At 36.1% G+C, this 18,412-nt stretch overlaps 1 protein-coding gene across 6 annotated transcripts in view; it reads right to left on the reverse strand.

Annotated features, from left to right (window-relative positions):
• Nucleotides 1–7,003: 7,003 nt before the first annotated feature.
• PCNX4 (pecanex 4) overlaps nucleotides 7,004–18,412 on the reverse strand; it is a 42,014-nt gene continuing 30,605 nt past the window's right edge. For all 6 annotated transcript variants that reach the window (XM_032135106.2, XM_032135107.2, XM_058429538.1 and 3 more), the window contains 3 exons: nucleotides 16,803–17,836; nucleotides 16,233–16,419; nucleotides 7,004–8,380 (listed from right to left, as the gene is read on the reverse strand). In XM_032135106.2, coding sequence (XP_031990997.1) covers nucleotides 8,129–8,380; nucleotides 16,233–16,419; nucleotides 16,803–17,836 — 1,473 coding nt within the window. In that variant the 3' untranslated portion in view covers nucleotides 7,004–8,128. The remainder of the gene's footprint in view (nucleotides 8,381–16,232; nucleotides 16,420–16,802; nucleotides 17,837–18,412) is intronic.

Below are 18,412 nucleotides of genomic sequence, written 5' to 3' on the forward strand. Positions count from 1 at the left end.
ATTTTGGCTTTTGTTGCCATTGCTTTTGGTGTTTTAGACATGAAGTCCTTGCCCATGCCTATGGCCTGAATGGTATTGCCTAGGTTTTCTTGTAGGATTTTAATGGTTTTAGGTCTAACATTTAAGTCTTTAATCTATCTTGAATTAATTTTTGTATAAGGTGTAAGGAAGGGATCCAGTTTCAGCTTTCTACATATGGCTAGCCAGCTTTCCCAGCACCATTTATTAAATAGGGAATCCTTTCCCCATTTCTTGTTTTTGTCAGGTTTGTCAAAGATCAAATAGTTGTAGATATGCGGCATCATTTCTGAGGGCTCTGTTCTGTTCCATTGATCTATATCTCTGTTGTCGTACCAGTACCATGCTGTTTTGGTTACTGTAGCCTTGTAGTATAGTTTGAAGTCAGGTAGCGTGATGCCTCCAGCTTTGTTCTTTTGGCTTAGGATTGACTTGGCAATGCGGGCTCTTTTTTGGTTCCATATGAACTTTAAAGTAGTTTTTTCCAATTCTGCGAAGAAAGTCATTGGTAGCTTGATGGGGATGGCATTGAATCTATAAATTACTTTGGGCAGTATGGCCATTTTCACGATATTGATTCTTCCAACCCATGAGCATGGAATGTTCTTCCATTTGTTTGTATCCTCTTTGATTTCATTGAGCTGTGGTTTGTAGTTCTCCTTGAAGAGGTCCTTCACATCCCTTGTAAGTTGGATTCCTAGGTATTTTATTTTCTTTGAAGCAATTGTGAATGGGAGTTCACTCATGATTTGGCTCTCTGTTTGTCTGTGATTGGTGTGCAAGAATGCTTGTGATTTTTGTACATTGATTTTGTATCCTGAGACTTTGCTGAAGTTGCTAATCAGCTTAAGGAGATTTTGGGCTGAGACAATGGGATTTTCTAGATATACAATCATGTCATCTGCAAACAGGGACAGTTTGACTTCCTCTTTTCCTAATTGAATACCCTTTATTTCCTTCTCCTGCCTGATTGCTCTGGCCAGAACTTCCAGCACTATGTTGAATAGGAGCGGTGAGAGTTCTGCTTTTGTTATTTCCTTTCTTTTGCCTGCTTCGGGCTTATTTTGCTATTCTTTTTCTTGTTTCTTGTGGTGGGAACTTAGGTTATTGTGCTGAGATCTTTCCTCATTTCTAATATGCTATCTTCCTAGGTATTCCCTGGGATGTAGGAGACAGCTCTAGGAGACACATGGGGCTGGCTATCTGGCTTTTGGAGAGACTTTGTCTGCCACAAGACTAGAGTAAAAGGAGAACCTTTCAGGAGGGGAAGAGGACAGCTGCCTCTTTCATCTTTATAAGTAGGGAAAATTAATTTTCCCTGTCCCTTGCCTATGCAGTATTTGGCCACTTACATAGCCAAAATCCCATGAGCTCTTATCAGGTTGCTCTGGGGGATATGGAATAGTGCGAAGGTGGGCAGGTGCACTTGTTTACCCTGAGTAATAAGAAATCTATCTCTGACCCTGAACATCTTATGTGCATACTCAAGATAAGAAAAATAAAGATGAATATTAAAAAGCAAACTTTTTATGAGTGGATACTGGTTTATCAAATACTTTTTCTGGATCTACTGAAATATTATTTTTCTCCTTTCATTCTGTTAATGTGTTGAATCATATTGATTGATTTGCAACTATCACACCCACCTCACTTTTTCAGGAAGAAACCCAACTTGATTGTGATTATTCCGTGTGTGTAGGGGTGTGTGTGTGTGTGTGTGTGTGTGTGTATGTGTGTAGTTTAGTTTGCTAGTATTTTGTTTGGGATTTTTGCATTGATATTGGGGGGGAATGAAATAGGTCCCTTTCTCATAAAGTCTTTGCCAGGTTTTGGTATCTAGGTTTTCTGGCATCAGAAAATGAGTTGGGGAGGGTTCCTGCATTTCTACTGCTCTTTGTAAGAATTTAAGGTTGTCTTTCCATTGACGAATCAATCCATCTAGGCTTGTTTCACTATGGAAAAGCAAATAAAGTAACTATAGGTTCCATTTCTTTAGCAGATAGGGAACTACTTGAATTTTCTATTTTTTCATTTGTCAATTTTGGCTCTTCCATAGTTTAAAAAATTTGTTCACTTCATCTAAAATTTCCAACTAATTGGCATGAAGTTGTGCACATATTTTGTCAAATGACTATAGGATTTGTAACATCCTTTCATTCCTGATATTGGTTGTTTGTGTTTCTTCCTTTTTCAGTCTACCAGACACTTATCAATTATCTTTTCAAAGAATCAACTTTTGGCTTAGTTGATCCACTTTATCTTCATTTTCTACTCCATTAATTCTTGTTCTTTATTATTTTATTTCCTTTATTTTCTTCAGGTTTAATTTGCTATTCTTAGAATATTTTGAGATAACTACTAGGTTCATTTTCAATCTTTTATTTTTTAATGTGCGTTTAAGACTATAAATTTCCTTGTAAGCATGGCTTTAGGTGTCTACCACAAGTTTTGACATGTAGCACTTTCACTATTCAGTTCAAATATATTCTAATTTTCATTGTAATTTATTATCTGATCCATGAGTTATTTAGAAGTGTATTTCTTAATTTATGAACTTAATAGAATCTTTCTATTTTTGAAATTATTGATTTCTAAGTGAATGATACATGGCCAAAGAATATATTCCATCCCTATGGCTTAGAATATGGTCAGTTTTGATAAATATTCTACCTGCATTTGAAGATAATGTGTATTTTGCAGTTGTTGGGTATTCTGTTTCATATATGCCAATTAGGTTAAGTTTTAAAATATTATTCCAATCTTTACATATTTACGTATTTTTGCATGGCTGCTGTTGTTACTGAGCATATTAAAATCTGGGAATGCAGATTTGTATTTTCTCATTTTAGTTCTGTTCATTTCTGCTTATATATTTGAGGCTATATTGTTAAATCATTAAAATATTAGACCTGTTGAAACTTTCTGGTGAATCAAATCTTTTATCATTACAAATTGTCTCTCTTTATAATACTTTTCACCTTAAGGTCTACATTGAATAATGTTGCAATAGCCACCATAGCCCCCTGCCCTGTCGTTTTTGTTTTTTGTCATTCATACTATAACTTTTTCCATTCTTGTTTACTTCCAACCCTTGTATTCCTATATTTAAGGCATCTCTTGCATAAAGGTACTTTGTGGGTTCTCTTTCTTTTCACTTTGATGATCTTTGCATTTAATTGGTACACTGTCTATTCATATTAATGTTGTAACTGATATTTAGATTTAAACCTCCTAATCTACTATTTGATTTCTATTTGTCCTATTTGTTCTATATTTTCTCTCCCTTTTTGCCTTATTATTCCACTTTCGCCCTGTATTAGCTTTGTAGTTATATGATTATTTTGCTTTTTGCTGTTCTTTCAGTGGTTACCCTATAGATGACACAGCAGTCTAATATTACTTATACTTTTATCTTCTTTCTGATAATTCTAAGGACCTTAGAATTCCTGCACCAAACTTATATATTATCACATTTTAACATTATTTTAAACTCAAAGACTATTTTATATAGTTAATATTCACTTAAACTGTATATATATCTTTTTAAATTACTGTCCATTCCTACCTTTATCCCTAACCTTTTTCTGGGATCATTTTCCTTCTGTCTGAAGAATACCCTTTACTATCACCTTTAATGACAATCTGCTATTAAATTTGTTGCGTTTGAAAGTGTCTTTGCCTTCATTCTTGAAGAATTGTTTTTGGGGAAAGGCTGGATATTGAATTCTAAAATTGAAGATACTTTCTAATATCATGCCACTGATTTCTGGTTCCCATATTTTCTGTTGAGAAGTTAGATGTCAGTTTAATAAAATTGTGGCTCCTTTAAAAGTAATGTCTTTTATCATTGTCTGGCTCCTTTAATGATTTTCTTTTTGTGTTTTATTTTTTCTTAGGATGTGCTAAGGTGTAATTTTGTTTTTATTTATCACGCTTTGATCTTGCAGGTCTTCACGTCTTAAAAATTTGGAGAATTCTCAGTCATTATCTCCTCACAGGTTGCTTCTGCCACATTCTCTCTTCTCTTGGAAATCCAGTTACGTGTATGTTAGATCTTCTCAACTCTATGTCTCTTATTCTCTCTACTATATTTTCCATTCTTTTGTCTCTTAGTTTTTCACATCTGGTATTTACTTCTGATATAACTTCTAGTTCACTAATTCTTACTTCACTGTATCCAGTTTATATAAAATCTATTCACTGAATCCTTTTTTTTTTTTTTTCTTTTTGAGATGGAGTCTCACTCTGTCGCCCAGGCTGGAGTGCAGTGGCATGATCTTGGCTTACTGCAACCTCCGCCTCCCGGGTTCAAGTGATTCTCCTGCCTTAGCCTCCTGAGTAGCTGGCACTACAGGCACCCGCCACCACACCCAATTATTTATTTTTATTTTTAGTACAGATGGGGTTTCACTGTGTTAGCCAGGATGGTCTCGATCTCCTGACCTCATGATCTGCCTGCCTCGGCCTCCCAAAGTGCTGGGATTACAGGCGTGAGCCACTGCGCCCAGCCTATTCACTGAATTCTTAAACTTGATTAATGTACTTTTAAGTTGGGGACTTGTTGATTGATTCTTCTATATAGTTTCTGATTTTCCGCTGAAATTCTCAATCTTGTGTTTTAGATCTTTAAACACACTAAACATAGTAATTTTAGACCCTGTGTTGTATAGCTCCTTATCTGGGTCCCCTGTGGCTCTGTCCCATCATCTGTCGCTTCTTTTGGATTTTGATCATGTTGCCTTGTTTCCTCAGATACCTTAAATAACTTTCCAACACTAAACATGAAAAGTTATAAAAATAACTCAAAAGATCAGTCCAGAGAGGATTTACATTTGCTCTGGGTAGCGGCTAGAGCAAAGGGTCACCTGAATCCAGTTTTGGGAAGTGAGAAGATCCTGACTGCATCTGGTTTTCACCCTTACAATTTGGATATGGTCCTTGGAGTCACAACCCAATGTATGGTCAGTTAACTAGGGTTCCTTTCCCCTCCCCTACTTCCTTGGAGAGTCTTGGTCTCCAGTTTTTGTCCCTCTAACTCAGCAGCAAGGCTGTTATTAAGTGTTACTTAGCATCTCAGACTCTCAACCACCTTATCCTGAATTGGCATGTCTCCTAAAAGAAAAGCAGCCCAAATGCTGAGCTCAGGTCTCTAAGTTTCATTCTGTCTTAGATCTTAGTGATGTTATTCTTCACTGTCTTTTGGTTCTCTAATGCCTTTAAGCAGATTTTAAAATACTATTTTGCCTGGCTTTTCTAGTTCTCTGAAATAGTTGGTATGAATGCACCACTAAAAGTTGGAAGTAGAAAAGTAGGTTTTAGGGAAAATTCAGTAAGGTTAGTGTTAGTCCAAACTGCACCATTTTGTAAGCTCCCCGCTATTTTGCAGACCTTGATCAAAGTGAAACATTTCACGGGGGTTCGGGCAGTGAGAAACATCCTGCCTAACCACCTGACCACAAGGCGGAAAAAGGCCCAACCTAAGAAATATCCCTATCATATCTTGCTGGGCAAAGTTCCAAGGAATACCACGATGACATCCCGCCAGAACAAGGGCCAGAACCATCTCATCATGGGAGCATCTTATCAATATCCTGCTGGGCAGCAAGCCATACTGCCCAGACCCCTCTCACCCATGCCTACAAGTATGCCCAGCCTGTAAGCAGTGGTGGGCTCTGGCGTTAAGCTGGTCCCCCACTTCTGTAGCTTTTATGCTAGATATAAAGTCTGCATTTGCTGTCAAGCTGCCCTCTTTCTGTATGTGTGTCTTTCTTTAACCCTCACCTTCCCTTCAAAATCTAACAGTTTTTAATATACCAAGTGAAGATATCAAATAAGTGATATATATAGGTTCAGTGTAAGAAGAGATGTTGGGTTAGGTACATATATTTGATCATCTCAATTTATTGATGATATTTCAAGTCTTGAAGTAGATGAGATTATCTATGGTGATTGAAGAAATATGAAGGGGGGCCTAGAACCAATTGTTGAGAAATTCTAAAATTTAGAGGTCAGGTAGAAGAGGAGAGGCAGCAAAGATGTTTGAGGAGTTGCTAGGAAGATAAGAAGAAAACAAAGATAATGTAGTATCAGGAAAGTCCAAAAGAAAACACAAAAGCTGATTCAAGGAATGGTCAAATGTGTCAATTACTACTAGCTGGTTTGACAATAAAAAGGTCAATAGTGACCTTAATAAAAACTTTTTTTTTTTTTTTAATTTGGGGTAGTCATGGAGATGGGATCCAGACTGGAATGGTTTGACAAGTAAATGAAAGAGAAAACTTGGCCATGAATGAAATGGAGATATGGGAGCAGTTTGAGGAGGATGCAAAGTTAAGGGAAGACATAGCTTGGCATTATTATCACAGTAAAAATCTCTAAACAACTTAAAATTCACATTATTTGGGGGATAGTAGTCCAATAAATAATATCTATCAATGGAATTTTATGCTGTCATTAAAAGTGATAATTATGGCTGGGAACGGTGGCTCATGCCTGTAATCCCAGCACTTTGGGAGGCCAAGGCGGGCGGAGCATGAGGTCAGGAGTTCGAGACCAGCCTGGCCAACATGGTGAAACCCTGTCTCTACTAAAAATACAAAAATTAGCCGGTGTGGTGGCGCATGCCTTTAATCCCAGCTACTCAGGAGGCTGAGCCAGGAGAATCACTTGAACCTGGGAGGCGGAGGCTGCAGTGAGCCGAGATCGTGCCACTGCACCCCAGCCTGGGCGACAGAGCGAGATTCCGTCTTGGGGAAAAAAAAAAAAAAAAAAGCTGATAATTACAAAGTACTTTTAATGACACGAGAAAATATTTCTACATGACAAAGATATAAAAGTGTACAGCTAGCAAATCTCAATCATGTAAATTAAATCATAAGTCTGAGATGTGAACTCAGAGTAATACAAAATCCTATCTTAGTAACTGTACTATATTACCTCCAAAAAAAGATTAACATACAAATCTCTTGAATTCATTAACTGAAAATTGGTCCAAAAAGTTTATCCTTTAATATTGTTAGAGTGAACTGGTCCACATACTAAATAAATGGAATATTAATAACAACTTAACTGGTACATTTCATATAATTTGAATGATTTCTAAAGAGAATACATTATTATAAATCTAGGGGGCTCCTACTGATTTCACTGGAAATTAAGTAAGAAGTAGAGGAAACTGATCTCTCAACTGATGTGGATTCATTGTTAATCCCCCTTACATGTATCTGTAAAACGTTCCTAAGCAAGAAGAGAATGAAAATAAAATTCAGATCATATTATAAAAATTTTCTTCCATCTCCTTCTGACTTTAGTTCATATACCTTAAGACACTAGTAACTGGTAGTCCTGTTGGGTAAATCATTTTTCAGAAGCAGTAAATTCAGTTGAAAGAAATATATAATGAGTCAGATATATGCTTTAGTAGTCATATGCAGATTACCCTAACATTGCTCTTCCTGTGAATATTCACATGATGAATGGGATGAACGCTGCTCCTTTCACATATATTAAAAGGATATTTGAAAAGGAAGGAAAATATTTTATTAAAAGTTTTTTAAAGTTTGTGAATTGAAGTCTATGAAAACAAATTACTTGATACACAAACATTCAGATAATATTAGATGTTAAAATAAATCAGTACATTTGAAAATACTATAAATTATATTTCAAATATATACACATTATGTTAACCTTCAACAGGATCCATTATCACTACTTAGAACACTGATATGTATATCTTTTAAGTAGGTAAAAATTACATAGCTGTTAACTTTGTATGGCAATTCCCCTATAACACATTTAAGAAAGCATTACAAAATTCATTATATAATAATTATACAAATGTTTTCTCATATTTACCAAAGCCTACTAAAGTCCAGAAGGCACAAATATTGGCCAAATAGTTCTAACTTTTATGTTAGACATAAAGATGTTTTTGCTGTTTTTTAGAACCATTAAGATGGCTAAGAGAACCAACTTTATGGAGCTTAGCTGTTCTCAGGCATCTGAATGGGGGTGGGGAGAAGTCCTCAAGTTACAAGAATCACAGTTACTTTTTTAGGATGAAAAAATAAAAACATTGCATTTGATGACATTACAGTCAAAATGAGCTCTAATACAAATGTATATGGAGAGGTTTTGAAGAATAAATCGGATATCCCAGGGGAGGTTCTGCGGCTTGTACCGTAAGATTTCTTAAAAGTAGTGGATGAGCTTGTATACTATAACGTTCTTCATCATCGTTTGTGGCATAAAGTAATTCCCATGAAAGATTGGCCCACTGACCTCTAACAGCTTCAGGATTTAACTTTCCCACTTGGATCAATAATTCTTGAAGGCTAAGTACTCTCCCAGTGTAAATTCCCTTTAAAGTAAAAAGGGTAGGAGGAGGAGAAAAAGAAAAGAGATTACATTTAGGTCTTTATATTTTATTTATAAACTTAGAGAAAAATTGCATTGTAATTAGCCAAACTTTTCCCAAGTTCAAAAAACAGAAAGTAGTGTTTTAAAATGTACACAAGTTGCTTGTATTCAGAATCAAGAATTACCTCTATTTCCTTGGTTTTTTAAATAAAGGAAAAGTTTTCTGGCCGCCACCTCAATCACCATTAGGCAAAACCTTAGTCACTTCTCTGTCTGCCTTCTCTGATCTGTTGCCTCAGCGATGCAGTCATAAATACTATTTGGTGGTGAATGATACAATAGGCTCTTTTTAAAGAAACAGCTTTGTTGAGATATAATTCACATTCCATATAATTCACATTTACTTACTATATGCAGTTCAGTGGTTTATTATAGTCACAGATATGTGCAACCATCACCACAGTGAAGTTTTAAAACATCATAACCTCAAGAAGCATCCTTGTACTCTTTAGTTATCACCATCCTATCTCCTCATTGACCGTTCCCTAAGCAACCACTAACATACTTTCTATCTTTATAGACTTGCCTGTTCTGTAAATTTCACTTGAAATGAATCATATAATATGTGGTCCTTTGTGACCGATTTCTTTCACTTAGCATATTTTCAAGGTTTATCTATGTTGTAGCATCTATCAGTACCTTATTCCTTTTTATGGCAGAATAATATTCCATCATATGGATATGCTAAAATTTGTTTTCAGCAATTGATGTACAGTTGGTTTGTTTCCACCTTATAGCAATTAAGAATAATGTTGCTATAAACATTCACGTACAAGGTTTCATGTGGATTTATGTTTTTATTTCTCTTAGGTATATATACTTAGGGATAGAACTGCTAGGTCATAGGTTAACTCTATGCTTAACTATTTGAGAAACTGCCAGAATGTTTTCCAAAGTGGCTGTACCATTTTACATTCCCAAGAGCAGAAGAGGGTTCCAATTTCTCCACGTCTTGTTAACACTTATTTTCAGACCTTTTGATTTTAGCCATCCTGTGTGTGTGAAGTGTTATTTTATTGTAGTTTTGATTTGCACTTCCCTGATGACTAATTATACGGAGCACTTCTCATGTACTTATTGGCAACTTGTACATCCTCTTTAAAGAAATGTCTATATAGATCCTTTGTCCACATTAAAATCTATTTATCTTTTTATTATAGAGTTGTAAGAGTTTTTTTATATATTCTAGTAACAGTCCCTTATCAGATATGGGCAAATATTTTTCCCATTCTGTGAGTTGTCTTTTTACTTTTTTGATGGTGTCCTTTGAGGAACAGAAGTTTTTACTTTTGATGAAGTCATATTTATCTATTTTTCTTTTGTTTCTCATGCTTTTAGTGTCATATCTAAGAATCTATTGCCAAGTTTAAGGTCATGAAGATTTACCCTTATGTTTCCTTCTAAGATTTTTATGGCTCTTATGTTTAGGTCTTTGATGTATTTTTGAGTTATTTTAAAAATATGGTACGCAAAGTAAGGTCTGTAGTGGGTTGAATAGCATCTCTTTGAAGTTACCTGTGAATGTGACCTTATTTGGAATGGGTACTTTGCAGATGTAATTAAAGATTTAGAGATGAGATCATCCTAGATTTAGGTGGGTCCTAAAGCCAGTGACCGACATCCTTATAAAAGAAAGTAGTACTAGAATTGACACATGAGAGTATAGAGAATAGGCCATGTAAATACGGAGACAGAGACTGGAGTTACTCAGCCATAGCCAAGGAATGTTAAGGGCCACCAGAAGCTGGAAGAGGCCAGGAAAGATTCCTTCCTAGCGCCGTTAGAGGAAGCGTGGCTCTACTGGCACCTTGACTTCAGCCTTCTAACCTTTAGAACTATGAGAGAATAAATTTCCATTTTTTAAAAAGTCACCCAGTTTGTGGTAATAATTGTTGCAGCAGCCCTGGGAAACTAATACTAGTAATCCAACATTATTCTTTTGAATGTTGCTATCAGAAGATGATTTCCCCAGTGAATGGTCTTGGCATCCTTGTTGAAAATTAGTTGGCTAAAGACCCATGGGTTTATTTCTGGATCCTCAATTCAATTCCACTGATTTATATGTCTATCATTATGCCAGTACCATACTGTTTTGATTATTGTTTCATATAAGTTTTGAAACTTGGAAGTATGAGTCGGCCAATTTTCTTTTTCAAGATTGTTCTGGCTATTCAGGGTCTCTTGAAATTCCATATAAATTTTAGAAAATCAGCTTGTCAATTTCCACAAAGAAGCCAACTCGAATTCTGAAAAGGACTGTGTTGAATCTGTAGATAAATTTGCAGAGTATTGCCATCTTAACAATGTTATTTTGATTTATGAACACTGGATGTTTATTTATTTAGATATTTAATTTTCTCTTTTAACAATGTTTTGTAGTTTTCAGAGTGTAAGCTTTGTACTACTACTGTTCAATTTTTCCTAAGTATTTTATTCTTTTTGATGCTATTTTAAGTGGGATTTCCTTAACTTCCTTTTTGGTTTGTTCAATGCTAGTGTATAGAAATTCACCAGATTTTTGTATGTTGATCTTACATCTTGCAACCATCCTGAATTTGTTAATCAGTTCTAAGCTTTTTAGTTGATTCCTTGGATATTCTATACATTAAGATCATGTCATCTGTGAATAGAGATGATTTTACTTCTTCCTAATCTGAATGCCTTTTATTTCTTTTTCTTGCCTAATTACTCTGGTGTCTTAGCTTAGGCTGCTATAACTAAATACCATAGACTAGGTGACTTAAAGAAGAGACATTTATTTCTCATAGTTCTAGAGGTTGGGAAGTCCAAGATCGGGGTGGTTTCATGGCTGGGTTCTGATGAGGGCTATCCTCCTGGCTCATGGATAGCCATCTTCTTATTCTGCTCTACAGCAGAAAGACAGGAAGCTGTGGGTGTCTTTTCCTCTTCCTATAAGGGCACTAATCCCATCATGCGGCTCCATGCTCATGATCTCATCTAAGCCTAATTACCTCCCAAAGGCCCCACCTCCTACTACCATCACGTTGGTGGTTAGGCTTCAACATACAAATTTGGGGTGTACATAAACATTCAGTCCATACCACCTGGCTAGAAGTTCTAGTACAATGTTTAATAAAAGTGGTAAGGGTAGACATTCTTGTCTTCTTGATCTTAGGGGTAAGCATCCAATCTTTCACCAATAATTATGATGTTTACTGTGAGTTTTTCATAGATGTTCAGGTTGAAGAAGTTCCCTTCTTTCCTATTTTGTTTTTACTATGAAAGGGTGGGGGATTTTGTTAGTTTTTTTTATATCTACTGAGATGATCATGTGGTTTGTGTCTTTTATTTTATATATTTTATATATTACATATTTATATATTAATAAAATATTATATATTTTATATATCATAGCGCTTCCTGTGCTCAAGCAATCTTCCCACTTCAGCCTCCAGAGTAGCTGGGACTACAGGAACATACCACCATGTATGGATAATTTTGTTTATTTTTTTTAGAGACAAGGTCTTACTATGTTGCCCAGGCTGGTCTTGAACTCTTGGACTCAAGTGATTCACCTGCCTTGGCCTCCCAAATTGCTGGGATTACAGGCATTTTCTTAAATCCAATCTGATAATCTCTGCCTTTCATTTGGATTATTTAATCCATTCCCATTAATTTTATTACTGAAATAGCTGAATTTTGTGTGTCATTTTCCTTTCTGTTTTCTTTGTCTCATATCTTTTTTATCCCTCTATTCTTTCTTGACTTTCTCTCGTATTAAGTGACTATTCTGTAATACGCCATTTAAATTTCTTTAATGATTGTTTTCACTTTTTTTCTCAGTTATTTCTTCAATGGTTGACTAAAGCTTACTAGCTCTGTCTTACAAGATTCAGCCTCAGATTTATACTAATTGTGGTGAAGCAGAAATATTACTCTTACAACGTTCTAGTTCCTTTTCTTCCCTTCTGTGGTATTGTTATACATATCACATTATAAACGTTACAAATCCAACAGTACATAGTTATAATTATCACTTTACATAATTTTATGCTTTTAAAAGAAGCTGAGAGAAAAGGGAGCAAGTATACATTTATTGTGTTTGTTATATTAATTATTTTTACTTTTTGGAGACAGGGTCTTGCTTCATCACCTAGGATGGAGTGCAGTGGTGCAATCATAGCTCACTATAACCTGAACACCTGGCTCAAGTGGTCCTCCCACCTCAGCCTCTCAAGTGGTAGCCAGGACTACAAATGCACGCCACCACACCTAGCTAATTTTTATTTTTGGTAGAGATGGGCTCTTGCTATGTTGCCCAGGCTGGTCTCAAACTCCTGGTCTCAAAGCAATCCTCCTGCCTTGGCCTCCCAAAGTGCTAGGATTATAGTCATAAGTTACCATGCCCAGCCTTGTTATGTTACCCTTCTTTCTTTTTTTTGAGATAGTCTCGCTTTTGTTGCCCAGGCTGAAGTGCAGTGGTGCAGTCTCGGCTCACTGCAACCTCCACCTCCTGGGTTCAAGCGATTCTCCTGCCTCAGCCTCCCAAGTAGCTGGGATTACAGGCACCCACCACCACACCCAGATAATTGTTTTTGTAGTTTTAGTAGAGACAGGGTTTCACCATGTTGGCCAGGCTGGTCTCAAACTCCTGACCTCAGGTGATCCGCCTGCCTCGGCCTCCCAGAGTGCTGGGATTATAGGTGTGAACCACTGCACCCAGCCTTATGTTAACCTTAAAAAAAAAAATGCTATTTCTCTTTCTTCCTGTAGATTCAAGAATCCAGAAATGAATTATCTGGATTCATTTCCTTTATCCAGTACAGCTTTGCCCCTACTGGCTTCCTTTGTGCAATTATTAGCAAATTACATTCCTATATGTTATAGGCCCAACAATACATGAAGACATATTGTTTTATAGAATTGCTTTTCAAATGAGTTAAGAGAAGAAATATGCCTTTTTACCGTTTTTTATAATTACACAGTTAGCTTTATTGGTGCTCTTTGTTTTTGTGTGTGAATTTGAATTATTGTCTGTGGTCACTTATTTTCAGCCTGAAAAACTCTAGTATTTCTTGTAAGGTGGTCTGGTAGCAACAAATTCTGTTTTTGTTTATCTGGGAATTTCTTTATTTTGCCTTCATTTTTGAAAGATCACTTTGCTAGATATAGGGTCCTTGGTTAACCTTTCCGTTTTGGGGTTTTTTTAGGGGGCACTTTGAATATGTCATTCCATGCTTCTGGCCTCCATTGCTTCTGATGACAAATCAGAATTTTATACGACTTTCCTTAAGATGTACAAGTAGTTTTTACTTGGTGCTTTCAAGGTTTTCTCCTGGTCTTTGGATTTCCACATTTTTACTACGATGTATTTGCCTGCGGATCTCTTTGCATTTATTCTAAAGTTCACTGAAGTTCCTGGATGTGTGGATTAATGTTTTACAATAAATTTAAGAAGTTTCAGCCATTATTTCATCAAATAATTTTTTTCTTCCTTCCCTCTCTCCTCTCCTTCTGATACTAAGTATATGTTGGAGCAGTTAATGGTGTCCCACATTTCTCTGAAGCTCTCTTCCTTTTTATTCATTCTTTTCTCTTCTTTGGACTGCATAATCTCTATTGATCTAGAATCTTCAAGTTCACTAATTCTTTCTTCTGCCAGTTCAAATCTACTGTTGAGCCCCTCTAGTGGAATTCTTCATTTGGTTCTTTTTTATAATTTCTATCTCTACATGCATTCTCTATTTGATGTGAGATTGTCACCATACTGTCCTTTATTTCTTCAACCATGGTTTCCTTTGGTTCTCTGAACATACTTATAATGACTACTATGAAATCTTTATTAAATCTGACATCTGTTCCCTCTTACAGGCAAGCCTGGTTGTCTGCTTTTTTCTCCCGATATGTGGGTTAGACTTTCCCATTTCTTTGCATATCTCAACTTTTTGTTGAAAATTGGATATTCCAGGTAACACTGTAGAAATTCTGGGTGCTGGTCCTCTTCATTCCTAACTCCAGGGCTTGTTATTATTATCTACTTGTTTGTTTAGTGATTGGCTGGCTTACTGTAGTGAAGTCAATCCCTGTCTGCTCCCTACCATCCCCTGCCCAGTTTGAAGTCTCAGATATGGCCTCTCATAGAGTACAGCCAAACTGTGAATGCACGCAGTTAACCTTGGGATGGTTTTGGCAGGGCTATCTTGTCTGCTAAGTGTTCATACCTAGCTATTAAGCTCCACCAATTGCCAGCTGGTTACTCTATGTTTTCAACAAAGACCTGGGGCATAAATTGCTCCACAGACTGATCCAATTAAAGGTGAACTCCTTGAAAGGAATAACTTTTGATGTGTTTGAGATTTGTTCTGATCCCAGGAAGGCTCTTTGCTCTTTCTTCCCCTGAAAAAAATCTAGCCAGTTTACAGTTTAGCTTAATGAACCTACCAGTCTCCTAAACATTAGTTTGCACCACAACCTCCACCATTTATGTTGTTTTCTTTTTCTGACACTATCATAAAACAGCAAGTCCTCCACTGTTTTCAAGAACATTTTGGGCTTTAATGTGTCTACACTCTGTTGCAGATAAATCAGTTCCTCTGGGAAGAAGAGATTCAGAGCTTTTGTTGTTGTTAATGATAAATTTGCTTCTCCCACTGGGCAAAATCTCTGAGCCAGAGTTCTAGGTGATGGCATGCTTCTCTCGAGTGACACTTCTGCTTTAGGAGATAAGCACTTGGTGGAGGGAAGGAATAGCCTCAGGTCTTTCCAGCTTGCCTCTCCCAGCATAGGACTTCCACATTACGAGTGGGCGAGAGTGATCAAGGCCCCAGTATTTTCAGTGGCACCACACCCAAGATAAAGTCTCCATCCCGTAAGTGTGGTTGGCCAGAAGGGAATCTTTACTTGGACTTCACATGCCTGGAATCCAGCCTCAGCAACAGAGAGCTGGGACAGGATTAAAAATGTTGAACTCCTGCCCTTCCTAGGAAAACAGTCCTCCAACTGGGAGCTGACAGAGGAGAGAGCCTACGTTCTGGGATGTACCAGTCTGAGGGGAGATTCCATCTTGCTGAGGCTCAGGTAGGGTAGGTCTTGGTTCAAATACTGCAGTCTCTTGCTATTCTTACTGGGTTTTAGCAGATTTCTTTGAATAAATGTGTGTGCATTTGCTGCATGCCCTTAGGAGACTTTCTAAGACTTTAAATGGTTATTTAAAAAATAATAATTTCCATCAGTTTCACTGGGGAGTGCATTTGCAGAGCTCCTCAAACCATAATGCCAGACAGACAAAACCATGATAAGCTCATAACATTGAATCTTTCATATTGTGTACACTTGAAGACATTTTAAATGCAATAAGAACAAGTACTAAATCTTAAAGAGTCATCCCCTATTTTAAGTCTCTGGATTTTCACAGGTTAGGTTTGCTTCAATACAGTATAAATGTTAGCAAAATACTTTGCCACTTACAAATAAATTTTTCTAGGAGTCAAATCCAAGAGATGATTCATACAATTGAACATAGGAATACAATCCATTTAATCAAATATGTTATAGCATACTACACATACTTAGCTCTCTTATAGGTCAGGCATTGCACTATGGTTACACAACATTTTTAATTGGCTCCTCTTCAGTTGGCAAAAGTAGAGAAATCAGCTATTCTAGAGTTCATCTAGCTTAGCCATAAAGTCATGATTACAAATGCCTTAAAACTATAATTAATATATCACAGCTATAATGTTATATCATTTATCACTTAGTTCAAATACTTTATAACTGATATCCATTCTTTAAGGTTAGTATATATAAGTTTAAAAATTTTTTAACCTTACCATATTAGAATCATACCCCAGAGAAAACAAGTATGGCTTTTCTTGTAAAATTGCTTCCTTCCACTTTTCATCAGATACCAAACCAATGTACCAGTCACGTTCATATTCTTCAAGGTACTTAATCAGTTCTCTAAAGTCTTCTATTGGACCTAAACTTGCTTTATCAATCATTAGTTTCAGAGTATACCTAAAAAAGTGGAGAACCGAAGAATTTTAGAATATTTGCTGTCAACTTTAAAGATCAAATAGATTTTGTTAAATCAATATTTTAAGACATTGAACTGAAATCATATCTATTTCAGATAAAAAGTGGAGGAAGAAATGGTGGCAGTTAAGGTGAAGAAATCAGAAAGCCATAAAAAAAAGGTTTTCCAAATAAACAAAACCAAAGGAAGCACAAATTGAAGTGTACCCTTGATATAATCACACTACACATGAAACATTTTTTTCATTTTGAAGAAAGTAAATGTTAAAAAACTAGAAACGAATAACTGTCTTCTTGCATGTGATTTACAAAAATCAATATTTTTCCACCAATGTTATAACTTACAGATGATCAAAATGGATTACCTGAATGCTTTCAGTGCTAGTTGAAACAGTTCTGGCTTTTCTGTGAGCCAGTCCAAAGCAACAGACCAAGGCAAAACACCACTGTAAACTCTCAATATATGACCAGGACTAGGAGCCATATTGTCTATTCCAAATAAACTAAAATAACACGTCATTACTGTATGAACATAAAAGTCTTTTAAAACTTTGTCCTTGGCAATTTCTTCCAGTACATTTGAGGCCTTCTCTTCCGAATGAAAACATTCCAACTGCCTTAAAACAAATTGGTACCAGTCTTCTGGGAATAACGAGCTCATCTCCTTCATTTTGGAACTGGGCATACAGCTAGTCCTCCACTCTGCAGGTAAGCATACTAAGTGAGAATGTGAACAACTGAACTCCATGAGAGGAATATATGGCATGTTCTCTTGCTTTCCTTTGTCAACAGCAGGGTATCCTAATAGAACTGCTTTGTAAAGATCGTTTTCAGGAACAGTGCCTGTAGAATGATCGCCAACCCTCTGTGATTCTACTGATCCTGGAATAAACAAATTTGTACCTGGCAAATCTTTCAACTGATGTTTTTCTTCTATTACTTTTTTGATAGTTGGCTCATCATCAAAAATATTATCATCAGACCAGTCACTAAAAGTTTCTGAATTTAAACTATCTATGTCTTCTGGGGATTTGGGAGGTGGCGAAGTGTTCAAAGCAGGCAAGATTGGAGGTGCTTTCCCTTTATTTTCAGTGTTGTGAACATTCTCTTTCATGCCAGGGCTTTTGGAGCAATATTGAACAAGTATCCACACAAGTACTTTAATGAGGTCACCTTTAAATTCTTTTAAGTTTTCATGAGAATCAATTATGCCTGATAGAACATGCCTGGCATCAGAATATAATTTCACAGGCAAAACAGCACAGGGTGTCAAGACATTTCCAAAGTGTTCATTAAGGGAACATACTCTTGTGTATTCTTGCTCAAAAGCATCTTCAAAAACTTCATCAACTCTGCGAGCTTCTGCAGTATGACAGGATGTTTCCTGCAATTCTAACCCCTAAAGAAGAAATAAAAAGTACTTGAGTTTATAATAATTTATTACATAATATACAGCAACTAGTCTTGTAAATGCCCATAGATTCTCATCACAAAAATACGGAAAATGACAAAAACAATTTCTTTAACTCAAGAGCAACATCCTGACTTAAAGTTAATGGCACTTAACACATTTGATTCTGGATAGAAATTAAAAATAATGCTACTATTATTTTTGAAAATATTATGGAAATTCCACTAGAAATTGGGCAAATTTATTAGGTATGAATATAATTTTAAAAGACTATAATCATAGTTAAGAGTGAACCACACAGTAAAAACTTTTAAATTATAATACTGGAGGAGAAAAAAAGCAAAATTAGAATTATACAGTATATACAGTAGTATTATATGCTTTCCATCCCACTTTATGAGACTAATAGCATTATTCAATGTATGGATGTGCCAGAATTTATCATTCTCCTGTTCCAGATTTATAACATCATAATGCAGATTTACTTCTTTGATTACTTTGGTTACTGCTATGTCAGTAGTGCCTAAACCAGTATCTGGTACACAGTGGGTATGCAACAAATAT

This window comes from Hylobates moloch, unplaced genomic scaffold (genome assembly GCF_009828535.3).
Source record: "Hylobates moloch isolate HMO894 unplaced genomic scaffold, HMol_V3 SCAFFOLD_16, whole genome shotgun sequence".
NCBI classification, from domain to species: domain Eukaryota; kingdom Metazoa; phylum Chordata; class Mammalia; order Primates; family Hylobatidae; genus Hylobates; species Hylobates moloch.